The 20,965-nt window shown below is 40.6% G+C and overlaps 1 protein-coding gene across 12 annotated transcripts in view; it reads left to right on the forward strand.

Moving 5' to 3' along the window:
* Window positions 1-19,740, forward strand: part of NFIB (nuclear factor I B) — a 236,187-nt gene extending 216,447 nt beyond the window's left edge. For all 12 annotated transcript variants that reach the window (XM_042453790.1, XM_042453789.1, XM_042453796.1 and 9 more), the window contains one exon: window positions 15,799-19,740. In XM_042453790.1, coding sequence (XP_042309724.1) covers window positions 15,799-15,928 — 130 coding nt within the window. In that variant the 3' untranslated portion in view covers window positions 15,929-19,740. The remainder of the gene's footprint in view (window positions 1-15,798) is intronic.
* Window positions 19,741-20,965: the final 1,225 nt, after the last annotated feature.

Consider the following 20,965-nt stretch of genomic DNA (forward strand, 5'->3'; position numbering starts at 1 on the left):
ATAAACTAACTGCATGATCCCCAGGGAGAGGCAGGAAATATGAATAAAAATTATTATTATTATTATTATTATTATTATTATTATTATCTTAGACAAAAACTCAAAGTCATTTTCTGGGCTAGGTCAGGAGCAACAGATTTCCTCTTCTTCCCAGGGATTGCCAGCAAAAGTATCATCCCATCTGTATGAGTTTGTAGATGGAACTTGTAGACCAGATGGATTTTAGGTCATGTGTCTCTTCAAGATGGCTTGAGATAAAATAGGGAGGAGGGTCTGCATTCATTGTAATCTAGCAAATTATGTGATGATTTTAGGTTTTACCTGGAAATAACTCTTAGAAAATCCAATTTGAAAAAAAAATATTGACTCTATTTCTGTCTAAATTCAGAATGTTTTTCGTCCTGGATGAAGCACATGAGCTCCTTCATTTGTTGAAAACAGAGAAACTAAGCAGTCTTTATTGACCACTCTCAACTTAAAAATAGCAAAAAATGCCCAGATTACCTAAGATGTATATTTTGCATGCATTTAGATTTGAATTACATGAGGAAGGCTAATAAATTAAGCTCATACCCACCCAGTATGTAAGCATACCTAGTGGTAAAAAACATATAGTCTCCTTTTCTTTTCACATTGACTACAGAGGTGATTGGAACTGTTCTTCCCAAGAAGTTCAAAGCGTGCAAAATCCTGGCATATCAGTTCACTCTTTGGTCAGAAGATGCTGTCTCTCACTTGAGAAAACTCATTGATCATAATTTTTTAAAATGTTCAAGAGATGCTTGGGAAGCAGTATTTGTTCTGACGTATAATAGTTACGTTGGCCTGTTACAGACTGCCAAAATAAAGCTGCTTCGGGTCTCTTAGGAGGTATGCTATTTAAATGATGCATAGGTCCTAAGAATCTGGAAGCTGCACCAAAGCTGCACTCCGGTGCTTAGGAAGGGGCTTTGGCACGGCCTCCAGACTCTTAGGATCCATGCGTCATTTAAATAGCATACCTCCAAAGAGACCCGAAGCAGCTTTATTTTGGCAGTCTGTAACAGGCCGTTGGCTACTTCTGAGACTCATAATTCTACACCAAGGAGAGACAACTATCAAAATTTGGAGGCTTTGGAAGACAACAGCCCTTAAATGTAACCCCCCTCCCCAATGCCTCCCAAAACCTCTTAGGAGGAATGGGGGATGCCTTATCTCACCATGTTTTTGTCCCTGTGGGCCTTCCATAAACATGCATATTTGAGGAAGTTGCTTTGAACAGTGTTAGCAGAGCATATATTTAATGAAGAGCAAAACACATAAGATAAGGCAAGCCTCACTTTTTTGAGGGCATTGCACAAAGCTGCTTTCACTTAAGAACAGGACAAAATGTCTCCATCTGGGAGAAATCAGGGAATTGCTATAATACTACAAGCTGCCAAATGTTTTTTTGTGACTGAGAAGCCAAATTTCCAACAGACCAAAATAAACACCAAAACTGAGTTACAAGAGGACCTGTTTGGCCTTGTTCGGGTTCAGATAATGTGAACCATGCAGGTAATAGCTTCAACCTAAGACTCCAGTAGTGACCAGCACCTGTGAATTTTGATTGTTCAGCAAGCGTTGGTGCTGTTAGTGTAGCACCCAAGTAGAGCAAACAGTGAAAGGGTTGGGTTATTATTAGTGGTGAACTTTGGGGAGGTTTCTGCCAAGTCTTTCAAAAACTATAACACGTGCCTAGACAGTCATTGTTGGCTATTGCAATTTATATTTTAAAAAGCAAAGCCTTTGAATGCTGTTTTGAAGGGTTAACTGCCAATTTAACATTACTTTTGCAGTGGCCAGGCATTAGACTAGCATTTCCTGCTTTCTTTGTTATCTTGACACAGAAGTACAGTATAACAGCTGGCTTGTTCTTAGAGCTCCTGAGGAGAGCCTTATTCTCAGAGTGCTGAATTTCCTTTTCAGCTTTAGCCGTAGGGGTGTTCAAAATGTTCAACTTTTTAAGCAGCATTCTTTGCCCCCAGCCCCACGCGAAGGGCTGTGATGATAATGCTGATAAGGCAGTGAAATGGAATAAGCTTTGGTTTGTGGAGGAAGGGGGGTTGGGAACTGCTTTTTAATGTCAGAGCGGCCCTGTAGATTTCAGAGCCTAACAGGCATGGAAACTTTCAAAGATCCAAATGAGTACCAATAACTTCATAGCTGTGGGTTTGTTTGACCTTTTAAAAAGTTTTGTTGTTGTTTTGTTTTTAGGGTTCACTTTGGACAAGAAATAGTAGCCAGAGATGTTTGCTTTCTTCATTTTATATTTGTTTGGGGGGAAAATACAAACTTAATCTGTGCAAATAAGAACAATGACATGAAAACATTACTGATACATCATTAAAAGTTGGGAAAACTGGAAAGATTCCTGGCTTTTATCAGTTTGTCACTATCTCTGTTAGAGTTTTCACCCAACTCTCTAACAGGGAAAGATGTGCAGAGAATTGTGTTTCCTTTCCATCTAAGCAAACATCTTCTGAACACTTCCTAAGAAATTAATTGTATTCCAGCCAGACTTGCACGCTGCCATCCCACAGGAAATGGGTCAGCAATCCATTAAGATGCCATTAGATAATCTAATTTGGAACTTAATCTCTAAATTAACCATGCTCCATACTTGAAGCATACTTGAGAGGGAGGAAAAAAGTTTGTTTGAATCGATAGGGGAGCCGAAGCGTGAAGAGGGCTGTTTGTTTTTTCTGTAACTGTGGTCACGTCTCAAGCCGTCTGGTAACCAGGAGAAACCAGACATGATGTAATTCCAGATTGAACTTGAACTTCAGGGACTTAGAATGGGGAAACAATGGACCATAGGAATCAATAATGTCCATTTTCCACATGATTATGTTTGGCGCTTTAAGTTAACCTTTATGGAAGTAGCAGCAAAAACTACAACGTGACAAAAATAGGGGGATCCAGAGACAAAATGATAGCAAGAAAACTCCTTCAGCTGTATTTTGAGAGTTGAACTACAGGCTCCAGCGCGATTAGAAAAGTTCCCAGTACACAGTAAACCAGTTGCTCATTCTGAGCATTCCTTTGTTTCACCTAGGTAATATAAATTAATCCTTTGTTTCCTGTCAGAAGATTTTGGCAGTGTTCTTATGGAAGGAGGAGCTTTCTTTAAAAAAAAAAAGATTCTGCCAACTGGAAGCCTCTGGGTGAATCCAGAATATCAAGTCTTAATTTTATTTTACATTCTGCCTTTGCCAATTATAAAACTATTTCTTGTATGTGAACAATCTCTTCAGTGGGTATTTAACTGTAATTGTCTACCCTGCAGTTTGTAATAAAAGTTACAGAAAATAAGAGTAAGAGAAATAGCAAGTGCTTGTGTGATTATTACCTCTTTCAAAAATAATTTTGAAAGGATTGAGAAGGAGCCAGTGAGGGTTATATTAAGAGAAACAAGAATATGCACCCTGAAAACCTAAATTCCATTAATTATCTTCTTCTGTGCCATAGTAAAATTACATATACAAGTGTAATTTTACCAGTTTTAATCCTGTCTCGTTCTAAATAAATCATGATGTTATTTTTTTGTCTCAAATCTGAAAATAGCAAAAACAAAATTAAAGATCCACTCCCATAAAACATTCCCAACAATATGTTAGGCACAAATCACTGTGAAGGGAGAACTATCCTATTCCTGCAGTGCTGAGAACAGAAATCTGTAATATCTGACATATAAACAATAGTAGGTCTAGCATGCTGTAAGTTCTCAGATGCCATGTGTTTGAAAAACATGGAGACTTTCAAGTTCACACTGTCAATTCATTATTTTCTGTCACCATATACCTGCAATGGATACATCTGGAAATTTCTTGAACTTTAGAATACAGTGGTGCCTCGGGTTACGAAATTAATTCGTAACGCGGCCGCTTTCGTAACCCGAAAAGCCTTCGTAAGCCGAATTGCCATAGGCGCTAATGGGGAAAAGCCGCGATTCCGTGCGAAAAAGCCGAAAAAAGCACCAAAAGTTTTTTCGTAACCCGAAAAAACATTCGTAACCTGGAACAATGATTCCCTATGGGATTTTTTCGTATCCCGAAAATTTCGTAACCTGGGTATTTCGTATCCCGAGGTACCACTGTATACACAATCAAGTGCTTAAGGCTGGTTTATCCATACATTTAAATTATTGCACATGGTGGTCCTTGGCATGTGTCTTTCCCTTTTGTTGTGGTTGCATGGAAGCAAATAAATAAAAATAAACTGGTTTCACAGTTTATGTATTCATTAGCTGCTGTTCTGTTCAAAGTTTTCTGTACAAGTTGCCTTTGATGTTACATGTTGTACCACTACTTATATGGACCAAAACCCAGCATCTTCAGGTACTTTTTCAGATAGAAAAATTACATAATCAGAATGGCTTCATATCAGAATTTCTCATACTTGTTTCATAGTAGGTTTAGTTTAACTTTGTTGATGCCATTGTCAGGGGAAGTATTGAAGTTCATGAGAGTGGCAAATGCAACATGTTTTGCATAGCTTCAGTCTACTTGTAGACCTTCTTGAGACCTAGGGAAGCTCTGGGTCATGCTTTCATCAGACAGGCTGAGAGAAGAGAAGTAGCAGAAGAAACAATGTCTTCTCCCCGACTATCCTGGCCTGTGCAGACACCACCTAAGTCCCATAACTTTCCTCTATTGCAATTTTCTCCAGTTTTTGAAGAGAGCAGTGTGTATATATAGGAAACATTATCTCTGCAATAAATGTGCAGCCTTGCTATTTTTGTCTCCAGACAAAAATATATGACTCTCTTAGGCCCAAAACAGGCAGGCCAATAAAAGTGGCTTCTGGCCACTTCGAGGGCATGGTGTTCAGATGACACATGCTCACAAAGTGCCCCGAATCTACTGTGAAGCCACGTTGAGGCAGCAGGAGCTGGACTTTTCAGGAGCAGATTAAATCAATGCCTGCTGGTGGGCCATTTGGGACCACAGTAGTGGTTGGCCACATTGGGGGCGAGCTGCCTGGTCACTGCAGTCCCAGCATGATGGGCGCAGGAGCGGCCAGATACCGCTCCTTCTGAACCATCTGCGTCAGCCCTTAGTCATATAAATATCCATTTTAAATTCACTTTAACACTCTGGCATCGATTCTCATCAAGATCAATAAGCCATGAAAGGCAATTATTTGTTAATTTTTTGTGGGTTTTTTGGGCTATCTGGCCGTGTTCCTGACATTTCACTTGCATCTGTGGCTGGCATCTTCAGAGGAGGTGTGTGTGTGGTATATATACTGTGTGACCCTTGATTGAGAGAAAGTGATTTACATGTTAATCACTGTTTTGGTCTGTTGGTGAATGGTAGGGCTTCAGGGTAGGAGGATATGCAAGGAGAAATTGTGTTTATTTAATAAGTCATCCATTGTCTGCTAGGAACCCCCTGACCCTGGATGATGTTCATTTGCATGTGCTGAGTCTTGATTTTGGAGTTTTTCAGGACTGGTAGCCAAATCAGTCCTGAAAAAATATACCCCACACACCTCCATTCTCTGAAGATTCCAGCCACAGATGCAAGGGAAATGTCAGGAATAAATTATTCTAGAACACAGCCACTTTTCCAACCCCCCCCCCCCCCCAAAAAAAAAACACAACACTATGGATGTCAGCCGTGAAAGCCTTCAACTTCACATTGAACATCTCTCTGGGGGAAACTGTTCCGAGACAGCTGGAGACTGGAATAACTCCAAACCAGGAGAGCACATCTACTCTGTTCATTAACCTTTCTACTATACTGCAGAGACACAGAAACCATACCTTCTCACAGCAAAAAGGACCTTCAAATCCCCACAAAGCAACCTTATCTACAACCGAATGGAATATGCACTGTTACAGGAGAGAATGCACACCACCTGCAAAGAAGGAGCTGCTGTCACTCCACCTCAGCATCAGTCAAAAAATGAGCACCCAATAGTGAGACAAAATTGACAACCTCGCCTTCAGAAAAATGGAAAAAGATATGGCAGACCACATGGAAAGACAAAAATAAACATTCATCAAATGCCACAGACACCAACGGAAACCCTGGCTGGACACATTATGAACTATCATCAATCTGACAGAGCGGCAACTTTCAAAAGAAGAAACATCCATTATGTCCAAAGGAGGTAATTTTGTGGTTTCTACCATCAGAATTCCAGTTGGAGACAGCATTGCCCAGGTTGAATCTGCCCTCCACCATCTCCCAGAGGAGGAAGCTGAAGAGATAAGAGGAGAAACAGCAAGGATTCTACGTAAGGCAAAACCACCACCCAGCAACGTAACCAAAAAAGAAAGAAAAGCTATCAAGGATCTCGATCCAGATCCAGAAATCATAATTCTCCCAGCAGATAAAGGCAATGCCACAGTAATCATGGAAACAGAGCAGTAAAAACAAAAAATCAAGGAACTTCTGGATCCTGCAATATACAAAAAACTGAAACAGGATGCGACCAACAAAATCACCAGGAAAACGAACACTTTGATCAAGAACTCGGTTCAGCCAACCACACTCCAAAGTCTATGCAAATCTGAGGTTCTCCCACCAAGACTGTATGGATTTCCCAAGATCCACAAGGATTCCATTCCACTCCAGCCCATAGTGATCGCCATTGGATCCCTCATGTATGACTTACAAGTTTCTGGCCACACAATTTCAAGCCCATATAGGGCAAACCCCCCACTACATCACGGACTCAGTCTACTTCACAGAAAAAAAATCATCAACCTCGAATTCAAATCTGGAGACAGACTGATCAACTTTGATGTAATCTCCCTGTTCACCAAAGTCCCCATAATGGACACTATGGCACTCATCCAACAATTTTTTTCTGGAAAATATCACAGCCCTGTTTGAAGAATGCCTCACCACAAGCTGGATTCTGTGAGTAGAGAGATGGGGTAGTCATGGAAGCCCTCTGAGCCCCATGATAGCAAACGTTTACATGGAACACTTTGAAAAGCAAGCCCTGGAAACAGCACCAAAAAAGCCCACAACATGGTTCTGATATGTGGACGACACTTTCACCATTTGGAGCCACGGAAAAGATCTGACCATGTTTTGAACTATCTGAACAACATCCACCCGTACAGTGCTACCTCGGGTTACGAAATTAATTCGTTCCGCCGCTCCGTTCGTAACCCGAGTAATTTCGCAACCCGAAAAGGCTTTCCATTAGTGCTGGAAAGCCGCTAGCCGCGCTTTGCGTTTGAATTTCGCGCCGAAATAAATTTCGTAACCCGAAAAAAACATCGTATCCCGGAACAGTTTTTTCCAATCTAACTTTTTCGTATCCCGGAAATTTCGTAACGCGATCAATTCGTATCCCGGGGTACCACTGTACATCCAATTCACAATGGAAAAAGAAAAGGAAGGAACATTGCCATTCTTGGGCCCCATTCATACTGGCCTAAAAGACATGGAGGGAACTGGGATGATCCGGATGCCCCTCCCCCGAATCGCTCCGTTAGCAAGTGCCCACTACAAATTTGAAATCGAATGCATTCTGTTTGAAATCGAATGCATTCTTTAGTCTGCCGGCGAGGTGGCCGCTGTCAATCAAGCGATTGTCATGGTGACGTTTTGCAGGGCATCGGAAAGTGTCCTCCCCCTCCTCCCTTTTTTTAAAGAGCCAGGCACAGGGTTAATTTTTTTATAAACCTGTGGGCATTTGGGTCAGATCTGCCCCGTCCCAGGCAAAGGATGGAATTGTCATGCATTTTTTTATGCTTTTAAAAGCAACATTTGTAGCTTTCCCTTTGCTCCAAAAAATTGTTTAAAAATGTAACACTGACTGTAAGTGAGGTCTTTTGCAACATTGTAGCTTCCCCCTCTGCTGAACTGACCCCTTTCCTCCTGCTTACACTTTGCCATTGCCTTCCACTGAGGCTGAGAGAGAGTGACCTCATGGAATCAATTGGGAATAAATGGGAAATGCAGCGCAATAATAATAATAATAATAATAATAATAATAATAATAATAATCCAGGAGCAAGAGGAAATAGCAAGCACACAGACATGTCACCCCCCAAAAAATGCGCATAAATGGTCAAAAAATGTGCATAAATGCTTCTGCTGCATCCATTTCCCTACATCCCCCAGCCTTAGCAATCCTCCTCTTCCTCCTTCCTCCTCCTCCATCACTTTCTCCATCTCCCCCCCACCCCCAGCCCTATGCAGCCCAGCGTCCCCTTTTGCCACCTGTCACCCTTAGCATCCACCCTTTGGGCTCTTTCCTCCTCTCTCTCCCCTCCGATGAGGGGAGGGAATGCTCTAACCCATGGAATCAATTGGGAATAAAGGGGAAATGCACTGCAGGCATTCTGACTCTAGCATCCGCATATAACAGTAACAATAATAATAATAATAATTAATAATCCAGGAGCAAGAGGAAATAAAGCACAAGCAAGCACGCAGACATGTAACCCCCCCCAAAAAATGCGCATAAATGGTCAAAAAATGCGCATAAATGGTCAAAAGAGGCTGCTTGAAAAGGGGGGGGTTGTTGCTTTGATTGGGGGTTGGACTGGATGTCCCTTGGGGATCCCTTCCAGCCTTGGGATCGTGAGGGAGAAGAGCAATGGGGAGGCTGCGGGAGCGGGAAGTAGACCACCCCCCTTTTCCCTCTGACACACACACACACACAGAGAGAGAGAGGGGGGGGAATCTCTCTCCCTGCTTCAGCTGCTGGAGGCCTGCTGCTGCCTGGCCAGCGACCCTCCTTCTCCTCCTCCCGCCATACCCTGGCTGCCAGGCTGGCTCTCAGGGGAGCCCCTCTCTGGGTGCCAGGCTCCAGGCTGGAAGCGGCTGCCTCCGTGGGCATGCAATGTGCCCTCCTGGGGTTGGCCAACTCCCCCAGCAAGAGAGGCAGCCTTGAATGGCCCCGGAGGGAGCAGGGGCCAGCAGGAGAGCAGGAGGAGGAGGAAGAGGAGAAGGAGGAGAGCATCCCCTTCCTCCCGGCGCCAGGAGCCCTGCCTGCTCCTTGCCCAGCAGCAGCCCTTCTGCCCAGGGCTCTTTCCTCCTCCCCCTCCCCTCTGATGAGGGGAGGAAATGCCTTGCCCTTTGCCCACCCTCTGATCTAAATCCCTCCCTCAATTTGCCTCGATCGTGATCGAGGCCAAAGTTCTCATTCCCAGGACCCGGAGTTTTTAAAAAGAAACGGTATTTGCGCCGATTTCAAAAGACCCGCGCTAGGGGCCATTTACCATGGAACGGGTGTGCAAGCCTCGGATTCGCTTGTGTGAGATTCGGGGTGAGTAGGAACTTCACGTATTTGAATCGGTTTCAGAACCGATTTTTTTTGGTAGTGTGAATGAGCCCTTGGATGTCCTGATCACCTGCAAACCAAACTAACGATTGAGCCATATGGTATACATAAAACCTATGCAGAGAGACAGGTACCTACACAAAAACTCCATTCAGGACAAGAAAGAAGCACAATAAAAACACTGATAGACTGTGCAAAAAGGATCTGCGTAACCCGTGTCCTGGAAGATGAACTGAAACACCTAAACTGTGCTCTACAGGCTAATGGTTACTCCAGCTCAGGTATCAGAAGAGTTGCCAGACCCAGCAAACCCGCAGGAGTAAAGACAAACAACCACTCAAAGGGAAGTTATTTTTATCATACATCAAAGGAGTCACAGACAAAATAAGGAAACTGATGAGGAAACACAACTTCCAAATGATCTACAGACTGACCAAAAAAATCTAGCAAATGCTGTGCTCATTGAAAGACAGGAGAGACCTTCTCACAGCCACAGGAGTTTGTTTTACTGCATACTGTGCAGCTGTAAACAAGTCTACATAGGGACCACCAAATGCAGTGTTCAAACGCAAATCTCGGAACATGAGAGATACTACAGACTGGTCCAGCCAGAAAAATCTGCAGTAGAATACATTATAAACCAACTTGGCCATAAAATGCTATTTGAAACACTGAAATGCACAGGGAAGCCATTGAAATCCACAAACACCTGGACAACTTGAACAGGAAAGACGAAACCCTGAAAGTAAACAAAGTTTAGCTACTAGTCCTGAAAAACACCCAAATCAAGACTCAGCACATGCAAATGAATGTCATCCAGGATCAGGGACTTTCCCAGCAGACAATGGATCACTAATTAAATAGACACAAATCTTCCTTACATATCCTTTCACCCTGAGGCCTTGACATTCACAAACAGACCAACACACAAATTAACATATAAATCACTTCCTCGTAACCAAGGGTCACACAGTATATTTACCCCACACACCTCCATGCCAGCATTCTCTGAAGATGCCAGCCACAGATGCAGGCAAAATGTCAGGAATAAATTCTTCTAAAACATGGCCACATAGCCTGAAAAACCCACAAAAAATAATGGATGTCAGCCGTGACTTCACAATTATTTTTAATTAGGACATTATGCATTAGTTTTCCTTTTTTTGCTTAGGGTATATTCCTAGACCAAACACAGGAGGAAGGAGAGCAGTTTACTCAGTCTCAATGAGCTTGGGCAAGGCTATAAGGCTATTGCCATAGATGGAAGGGAGATGGAAGTTAAACTGTAACTCGTTTTTGAAAATGTTTATGTAAATTCAATTTCTTTTATCTGTGGTAGACATCCATATCTTGTGAGATTTGGTATTTGCTAACAGCAAGCAACTTCAAAGAGTAACCTAGAGTTCAGGTCTTGCTGTAGTGAGGGAGAGAATACTTTTTCCAGGAAACTCTAGGACGTAAAGATTTTGTGTCAGAGCTGTATGACTTCCTGTACACAAAGGATGATTATTTTTTATCGGAGCCAATGGGTGTGGCAGCAGGAGGGAAGGACAAACATCATCACAAGGAAAGTTGATAGGGACTGTAGGAGCCAGTGGTACTGATAGGATTTCCAGGCCCCAAACATAGATAGGTAAGTGAATTAGGTTTCTGATCACATGCGTGCAGAGAACAATGATCACCAAATTTGAGGGACAAGAAGCAGTGTCTAATAGTCTTTGTCATTCTTGTCACACACACGTGTGTGCGTGCGCATACTGCACTATTGTGGCAACCAGGAACCTCCTAAGGAACTTCTTTAAGGAACCTCCTGAAGAAATTTAATGACCCCAATGACATCACCATTTTTTTTTTTCAAACTAGCTGTTTTCAGGAGGAGAGAAATGGGGCCATTTGTTGCTATTATTTGCCATCAACCCAGATTAGATTTATGATGGTTGTATGAGTGAAATACTTCAGTTCTTTGTACAGATCCATAGTAAATGTTTTGGTGTTGGATGCACTAGTTCTATGTGTAAGTGGACATCTTTTAATTGGAGAAGAGTCAGATTAGTGCAGAGCTAAACTACCCAACAGTTGTGCAAAGGGTCTCCACATGCACATACACACACACACTTCTCAGGGTTATAACTGCAAAGTGGCATATAGACTTTTCTCTTTCTCCTTTTTATTTCAAGATAAACTTTTTTCAAGATAAGAAAACTTTTGTAAATATATTTTAAAAGAGAGCTAGGAATGTTCTCGAAAAGATCCTGCATGACAAATGGCTGCCCCAACAGCTCTTTTTCCTCATACAATCAACCAGAAATGATGTAATTATGTAGCATCATTACCAGTCCTATTTTCATGCATGTGACTACTTGGCAATATTATTCTAAGAAGGGAAGAAGTGTAGCTTCTGTCACATGCACGAAAATGGGTCTGGTAATGATGCTATATAATTCTTTCAAGCAGTTATTGTTCCATGACAACCAGTCCAACCACATTTGTTGTGATCCCGCTTCAATCCATTGGGAGAGGTGGGAAGATAGAAATAAAAATTATTATTATTATTATTATTATTATTATTATTATTATTATTAGGTGGTTTCACAAGATCTCATTAATATCACAAGACACAAAACATCTAGAACACTACTTATGCCCTTACTCTTGACTTTGGCTGGCCTGAAGTAAGCAGTCCAGCACTTCCCAAGCTAATCAGTTTGCTTTCAATCCCATTATTCCTCCCCCTACACACAATAAAAATCTACACATGATTAATGAAATTACAGTTGCTATCTGTGTTAGTCATAAATGCAAAAGGGGATTGAAAAGTGCCTGTATAAAAAGATACACTTTTATGCTGATAATTGTGTATTATATAGCATAAGTACAACTGAAACTTCTTTGTATGAAACAGTCTGCCTATCTTTTCCATATTCTTTTAATTGCTTTCTCCTTTCTTGAATATGGCTTCAGAATTACCTTGATCATTTTATAAGTTAAGCATTATATTGTCAACTGTTTATTATTCATAATTTCTTCAGAACTTTTCAGAGACAAGGCTGCCTGCAGTTTCCTCATTTGTGATGAATTTTAACATGAATATTTACAAATCCTGTTCAGAAATGTGTACCCGGGGCTGTAGCCTCAAGCAATCATTTCACTGAATATCCTACTGATCACTCAGACTCATACTATCATATAAGCCAAGGGTTGGCAGTGTATACTGCCAAATGCATGCAGGTATCCAGTGTGGCTGCCTAAGATCCTTATCACCCCCAGGAAATAATTCATCCCACAAATGGACAATTGCATTTTTGTAAACTGGAAGAGATGCTCCATCACAATGTGTTTCTAAAAAAATACCTTGGCCTAAAAAGTTTTGGATAGGTAAAGGAGAAGAGAGAATCTACATTGAATTGGCCAGTTATACCACCTCCAAGAGGCTTTGGGTGTATGATTTTTGGAGGTGCTCCAGGGTAGGGATGCCAGGGACCTACCAAGGTAGAGTGGAGTGGGCAATGGCCCTCAATCCCTCAGAACCTGCCCATCCTGCTACAAGTGCTCTTGCACGCACCCAGAACTATTTCAGAAACAAAGGGGCTATACAGACTGGCACTTTGTGCCGGCCTGTGTGAGGGGTGAGCGTCCGCATGCTCCAAGCCCTTATGCCACCACCCGGGAGCCATTTTGGCATGTGCCTTTCTAGATGGTGCACCTCCATTGAAGTGCCCAAACGCCACAATGCGAAAGGGGCGTCATAACGCCATGGCACTAATGATGCCCCTTCCAGGGAGCTGCTTGGGGTGGCTTCTCTTTGCTCCCTCCAGGGAGAGCATCACTACCGCTGCATGTGGTTGCTGCGGCACCTATCTGGGGCAAAAAGAAAAAGAGGCAGGCATGGTTGCGCCATACCTAGGCCCAGAAGCAAGTGAAGGGCCCTCCATCCATCCCAATTGCCACTGTCCAGGCCTTGGAGGGACAAAAGAAGAGGCAGCATGTGTGCTACCCCACAGCCCCTTTCCTTCTTCCTTGTGTCTTTTTAGATTGTGAACAAGAGGGCAGTGAACTGCTTTTTCTTGATCTTTTTGCTGTAAAGTACCACGTACAGCAGGGGTAGGCAACCCTTTTGAGCCGGGGGCCAGGTTGCTGCCCCTCAGACAACTGGGGGGCCGAAGCCAAAAAATAAATAATTAAATAATTGTTTAAAAATTAAATAAATACATAAACCAGGACAAATGTAGGACAAAAATTTCAAATGGAGGGCACTTTTTAAATGAAAAATGGAGGACACGCAAAAAATTTGCTGATTTTTTTAAAAAATGTTAATATAAATGCATGTTTCTGAGGCTTCTTCAGACAATTGCCCTCCTTGCCCCTGCGCGCGAGACGCCAAAGGCCCCGGCGGCAATCGGCGGCAGGACCGGGCTGGGGCCGGTCCCAAGGCCTCGCTGGGCCGCATCCGGCCCGCGGGCCGCAGGTTGCCTACCCCTGATGTACAGTGATGGTGCTAGATAGATAAGATAGATAGATAGAATTTATGATGACGATGATTTAGGGTCAGGTAGCATGTTACACTTGCCATGAGATACCAAGCAAAAAGCTTCCCATATTACAAATGCAGTGTGATGCATGTTGTGTTTTAGAATGGTTTTATATTGGTTATTTTGCATTATTTTTACAAATCATGGTTTGAAGGATCATAAATGATTCCTGTGTTTATCTACTCTTTCACTTTAGCCATACAGCTTAATGCTTTACTTTTGGGTTTGTTGTTTGCACACCCTAGCTTTATATCTAATTTGCAAGTAAATACTGATTTATTTAAAGAGGTGCAACAGCAAACTATGGTTTGATCAGACAAGAGAGTGTAATACATTAAGCCAAATGTGCAAGGGAAGAAGGAAAGGAAGGAAGAACACATAAGTATGGTGTTTCTTCCAGTCCTACAAGCCCTGGTTTGGAAATTTGTCTGAATGCAGCCATCATGTTACAGTCATCCTCATTCCTTGTAGTTTTTGTGCAGTTCTATTTGAACTACGCACTTACAGTGAGCAAAACAAACAACCCCTTGAAGATACAGGTAAGCAACTTGTCTTTAGGTTGCACTAGCAACATCTGGCAAGGCCATGGAGGGTCGTAATGATGGCAGGAAGGTAGTAATGAAATCTACATGGTAAACTATTCTAAACATGGAAGTGAGGATCAGTCACCAGAAAGAAGCATTTTGGCTGATATCTCTATTGTAAGTGTAACATTGCATAGCATTCTTGAGCAAAATAAAACAAGACTGATTTGGTAAAGTAGTTTTAATTCTACCAGTTTATTGGCTGTAGGATTCTAACAGAATTATTATTTTATCTAGTGAAAACATTTGTATATCTCAACTAGTACTATTTTAAGCACCATTTCTTCAAGATTCCAGTCCTGTCCTCATACAATCTCTACACATTCAAACTTAATGCCAACAGAAAGGCCAGTGTTGTGTAACTCTCAGTTTAAGCAACATTCTTCTGGTCAAAGGCTTATAAAATTCTAGTGGGATCTGCTTAGTGTTATGATATAAGATTTATACATCCCTGAGGAGTCATAAATAATATTGACAAACATATTGCATGGAGCATTTTCAGAATAGTCATAAGATGAGAGGTCTGAGAAGCTTAGAGAAACATCTAAATTCAGTTTGTTAGCCATGCGGTATCAACAATCTTATTTGTCACTTAATAGAATTTATTTTTGTTTAGTATTACTCCCTCACCAAAACCTCTTCACAATACTAGTTTGTTCTTTAGTCATAAAAATGTTTTTATTTACTCAGCATAGTTATTAGAAAGTTACTGGCAATTTGAGCTTGATTCCTAAAAAGCAGCCAACTGAAGGAAATTCAATTTTTTCCATACGTACTTGGGTTGGGGGTCTTCTTTTAGCCATAAATACAACAGGTAAATGATTGACACTGATACTTGTGTCTGTTATATTGACCTAATATTCTACATGTTGGGAATAAACCATTTGACAAGATTACTCTGGTTTGGTAAACAGTACAGTTAGCCCTCTGTACCCACCGATTCTACATCCATGGATTCAAGCATCCACAGCTTGAAAATACCCCCCACCCCAAAAGAAATCCTGAAACAATCCTTGATTTTGCTATTTTATATATAGGACTCACTTTTACCATGCCATGAGACTTGAGCATCCACAGATTTTGGCATCCACGGGAGGATCTCAAACTAAACCCCAGAGGGATACCAAGGGCTCACTGTACATGCTCCATCCAAAGCCTTGCTGGCACAGGTTTTGAACTGCTCTGTTAGAATTATTAACACTTCTCACAAATTGTATCTATATATTTAAGTACGTTTGTGAAATGAACACTAGAATGATACAATATGAAGTTGGGTTGTTATTCAAATATTCATTCTTGTTTAGGCTGTTACTGCTGCAATATTGTAACTATTTATTCTGCTGTCTTCTTCCCTCCCTCCCTCCTTCCCCTCCTCTCCCATCCCTTCCTCTTTTCTTTTCCTTCAACAGTCCTGGTACCTGGGCTAGCTTGGTTCCTTTTCAAGTATCAAACAGGACACCAATCCTGCCCACAAATGTCCAGAATTATGGTTTGAACCTAATTGGAGAGCCTTTCCTTCAAGCAGAAACAAGCAACTGAGGGAGATCAAAACTGAACAGAATACTAGAAAAGAAAGGAAGACGGGACAAAAAAAAAAATCACAGAAGAAAAAGAACCTGAAGAAAGAAGAAACATAGACCAGCAATTGCAGCACTTACAATCACTAATTCCCTTAAGGTTGAAACTGTAATGGTGTTTTGTTTTGTTTTTTAAAAAAGGGTCGAAAATATTTCAGTGATGAGTAGAAAGATGTTCCTCCTAAGTAGCCTTTGTTCTATGAAATCCACTGGGAAATAGATGTTCTGTCTCTGACAATATATTTTAACTGACTTTCTAGATGCCTTAATATTTGCATGATAAGCTAGTTTATTGGTTTAGTATTCTTGTTGTTTACGCATGGGATCACTATTCCTAGTTAGCTCTCAAAACAAAGGCTAGGAGGCATCCACAGAGCTGCAGGAGAATGAAGGCTATGAGCCAACTTTTCTCAGCACTCTGATTTCTAAATGTTTTTTAAAGGAAAAAAAAAACCAGAAACCATTTAGCCTTTAGTTATCAACCCAAATTTATTTGACTTTGGCCCTTAACCCAAACTTTTCCTAATGTATTACCCCATTTGAAATTTTCAGGAAGACACTTAAATAGGCATTTTATAGAATCAATGCCTCACTTTGGGTTTTAAAAAAGTGTTATCTTCTCATGACAATAAAAACAAAAAAAGAAAGATGCTAAAAATAATTTCCCCCACTAAGGAAAACACTTAGAGGCAAGTGCAATTTTAAAATTATATCTAACGGGGATCATTATTATAAGTCCTTTAGCCCTTGGACTCTAAATTGAGGGGATTAAAAAAACAAGAATTTCAAAAAGTATTTCAAGCAAATTTATTTTCCCCTCAGTTTTGAAAGGGGGGCGTTAAAAGGCATTAATTAATTCAAGACAAATCATGTACTTGAGAAAAAGAAATTAATGGAAACACAGCACTTATGTTGATTTAGCTTCTGCCTCCTTTGAGGTATCTTATTTATTTAAAGTTACTGGTTGGATCAAGAACCCATGGAGAATAGGAAAGGTTCTATAAAATCTTCATCACAGAGACGGAGAGAGGTAAATCCATGTCACTGGGGCAAAGCTTACAGTTTACAAATGGGAATGCCGGGTTGTTGGGGGGATTCAAATATATTTTTTAGAAAATGCACTCTTTAAAAAAGCCTAATGACAGGGTGCTGAAAACTTGCATGGTGCTCTCAGAAATTAGCCTTGTTTGACAGATTTCTCATACTGACAGTAATGTGCATGGGCAGATACATTTTGCCTCTATGTCTCTATAAAACAAATAATTAAACCTACTCTATCCAGTAATCCTAATTTGCACGAAGTTATAATGTCCACATAACGTGCCTTGCCTTGAAATCTAAAAAGTGACATCACTACACTTGTTTTGCTGCATTTATTATCATTTTAAATCTTTACCATTTTTATGACAAAAATATTTTGTACTCCAGATGGGAAAACGAAAAAAAGTGACATCATGGATTTTTTAAGCAGTTATAACTTTATCTCACATTTATAAAGCATATCATGGCTGTGTATAGTTGCCGCTTAAAAATTGTAATCGACCAGCAATATTTTCAGTATTTTGGTGTTTTTTCTATTAATCTTTCATGTTTTTCATCTTCCAGTTAATATTGGGGGGAGGGGATTCAAATTTATACGAATTATGCAATACCAAGTTTTGCCTATGTAGGTAGTGCTTTTAGCTGTATTGGTTATTATAGGTAAGTACACAGATTTAAAAAGACAAAAGATTAATGTATGCTTTTTGTTTGTTCATTTGTTTGTTTTAATTGACCAAAGTGGGTACTGCTATTTTTGCAGTGTGATGAGGTCCTTTTGTGTACTAAGAGATGGACAGGGGATTTTTTTTTATACATACATATATCTATATATTCTGGGGAGGGTGGGGAGGATTTTTAACACTTGACAGTGTAGCTGTGAAGCAGTGCACCATTGGCTAGGTGAGGGCTGCAAAGCGACTCTTCTGCCTACTGTGATAAAAATCTCAAAAAGGTATCTTTTTAACTTTCCACCTGGGGTGCAAGCTGAACTCATTTCTGGTTTTAAAATAATAGTGGTAATAATGATTATGATGGTAAATAAATAAATAAATAAATAATAGATTCTGTTGGAGGCAGACTTGAGTTGAGGAAAAATATATATTCTTTTTTCAGTTTGAGATATCAAGACCCACAGAGAGCAAGAGCCTTTTAAAAGATGCATCATCCCTTCATCGTGGCAGAAAAAACATAAATTGGAGTTAAGAATCACAAATGCAATATATGCCCCTCCCAAATGGTCCTCCAAAGGCATCTTATCACACTAGACTTTATATTTCAGCTCAGATGGAAGAAAGGAAACCCGTACCATGTGATTGTGAAGTGCTCTTGTTCTCAGAGTAACACAATTATTCACACATGAAAAGCAGCCAGCTCTGCTTCTTTAAGAATTGTAGAGTTGCAAAGGACTTTGGGGTCCCGCCTTCTGCTCAGTGCAGGCTGTATGATGGCAACAGGTTGTCCAGGCTCTCTGCTTAAGTTATCTCCAGCAAAGGAGATACCACTATCATGCAGGAATTTTCCCATACCCCACCCCTGCCCACAACAAGGCTAAAAGTCTTACTCCACTGGCAGGACCTATTGCTTTTAATCTGCTACATATAACTCTCTTTTCCACATTATGTTCTTAGCACTGACAGGAACGAAATGGGTGAGCCTTGCTTCAGTCATTTCCAGGTGTCTCTGTCTGTAGGAAGCTGGGGAAGGGAACACTTCATGTGAGCGAAGCAAAGCTGTCCCATTTCCATGTCACTAATTGCAGTGTGTAGCTGGATCCTTAAATTCTATGTAAGTGGTGATAAGAAGGGAAAAAAGATTGGGCCTTAATGCTCAGATTCAAAGGAGAAAGATCACAACAGTATTTCTGTTCTTTAGTACACCAAGCATCCGGGCAGCGGCAGAAAGGGCTGATCAGTGTGATGGTAAAGTGCTACCTTACCCACAGATGTGTACTCACATCTGGGCATGTTCTTTTCAGTTGGCATGGTACTATGCAATTTGTCTTTTATCTGTACCTTTAGAGAAAATGTAACTTGAGTAGCCACTGAAAGAAGTTTGTACTGAAACATAGTCTTGATGTGCCATGGACTTCATCAGATAAACTCTGAAAGGCAGTTCTATACAGTATAATCAAGTTATGGAGAAATAACCCCTTCAAATAGTTCCTTTAAAAATGTTTAAAGACAAAATTTATTTATTTTATTTTATTTCAGAGATTTATATCCCGCCTTTCTTCCACAATGGGATTCAAAAGTTATTCTAAAAGTATTTGAAACCAGGGATAGACCAAGCGCACCCCCTCCCAATTTTGGTGCCCTTGATCTCTCCAGACTCCTCACCTGCCCTTTTCTGACCACTTCACTGTTAACAGTAACAATTTTTCAAGACCAGAAGTAGACTTCCAGCCACTTCTGGTATTTGTTTAGTTTAGTTTTGGTTTTTGACAGTCCTTGTAGCCCCTGCAGTGTTCTGGAGGAGAAGCTGACTCCTGGATCTGCTGCATTTACCCACCCTATCTTAGATGCATTGAACACTTATTTCCTTGTTTGGAACTGAACATAGCTGTTTGCTTTTCTTCTTCTTCACAGCAGCTTCCTAGTACTGAACCAGAAACAACTACAGTTGGCCCTCAGTATCCACAGATTTTTTTTATCCACAGATTCAAGCATCCACAGCTTGAAAATATTCCAAAAAATATAAATTCCAATAAGCAAACCTTGATTTTGCCATTTTATATAAGGGATACCAGTTGACTGTGCCACTGTATTGAGTGGGACTTGAGTATCCACACATTTTGGTATCCATGGGGGGTCCTGGAACCAAACCTCATGGGATACCAAGGGCCCACTGTACTGAAAAGGCCCTGAATTTGAAAAGCAGCTTGATAAGCAATGTCCAAAGCCTTCATTCAAAAATATTAGTTATAATAATGAAGATAGCTCTGAAATCCCACTTTACTTGGGGCCTCACTGTCTGAACTTTTAACTTTTAGCCTACAATTCCCTGATTTTCTATTTGCATCACCGTTAATGGTGAATGCTGTATTGACTGTTGTTTTCTCCCTTTTGAATCTCCTTTAAAATAGTGACGACCATGGGAGGAGCAGCTGCTGGAACATTGCATTCTCTAGAGCTTCCCTATCCTGACTTCCAATTTTGTGGTTAAAACAGTAGAATTTTTGTGGTTACAATAGAACTCTCTGAGAGAGTTGCATCTGCAAGGCTTAATGGCAATTAAAAGATATAAGAAGACTGTTTTTTTTTTAATTTGTAAGGTTTATATTTAACTAAATTAGGAATGCAACCAATTATATGTTGGCTCTTTTTTTCTGAGCCCAATTGTAAGTGAATTAATTCACTAACTGTATTATGGCTGCTGGAAATAACTGAAATATTCAAGCAGATCTTCCTGAGCTTCCCTTAGGATGTAGCCCAATAAAAGAGATAATACAATCTTCTCTCAGCAAATTATTTAATAACAAACAGGTATGGATTGTATAGTCAAAGCTGATTGGAGGACTACAACTGTGTAGCTGCTATTCAGCAGGCTGCTTCTTAAACGTGGGACAGTAAAACAGGATGAAACAAAGATGAGTTCAGACTTTAAAGTGCAATAGTTTAAAAATATACTGATCCCTGTACAGTGGACAGTCTAAACTGAACTTTTTCCAATAATCCTGATGTATTATATACAAGCAATGGGTTTATAAAAATAGGGAAGATGTTATTTTAAAAGGGCTAACTTGCTCCGTGAAATCTTATTTTCTCCTCCTATTGAATCATCTGATGGTCCAGCCCATCATTCTGACCAAACTGAATGCATTTAAGTGCTCTCAGGAGGGTGCTCTCTGTGGGTTTTTCTGCCTTCCTATTTAATATAAAGGCTCATCAGAACCATACCTTTTAATTCTTAACTTTTCTGAAAAGCTGAGAATTCAAGACATTGAATGAAAATTTGCAAA

The sequence above is a fragment of the Sceloporus undulatus genome, chromosome 2, assembly GCF_019175285.1.
Source record: "Sceloporus undulatus isolate JIND9_A2432 ecotype Alabama chromosome 2, SceUnd_v1.1, whole genome shotgun sequence".
NCBI lineage: Eukaryota > Metazoa > Chordata > Lepidosauria > Squamata > Phrynosomatidae > Sceloporus > Sceloporus undulatus.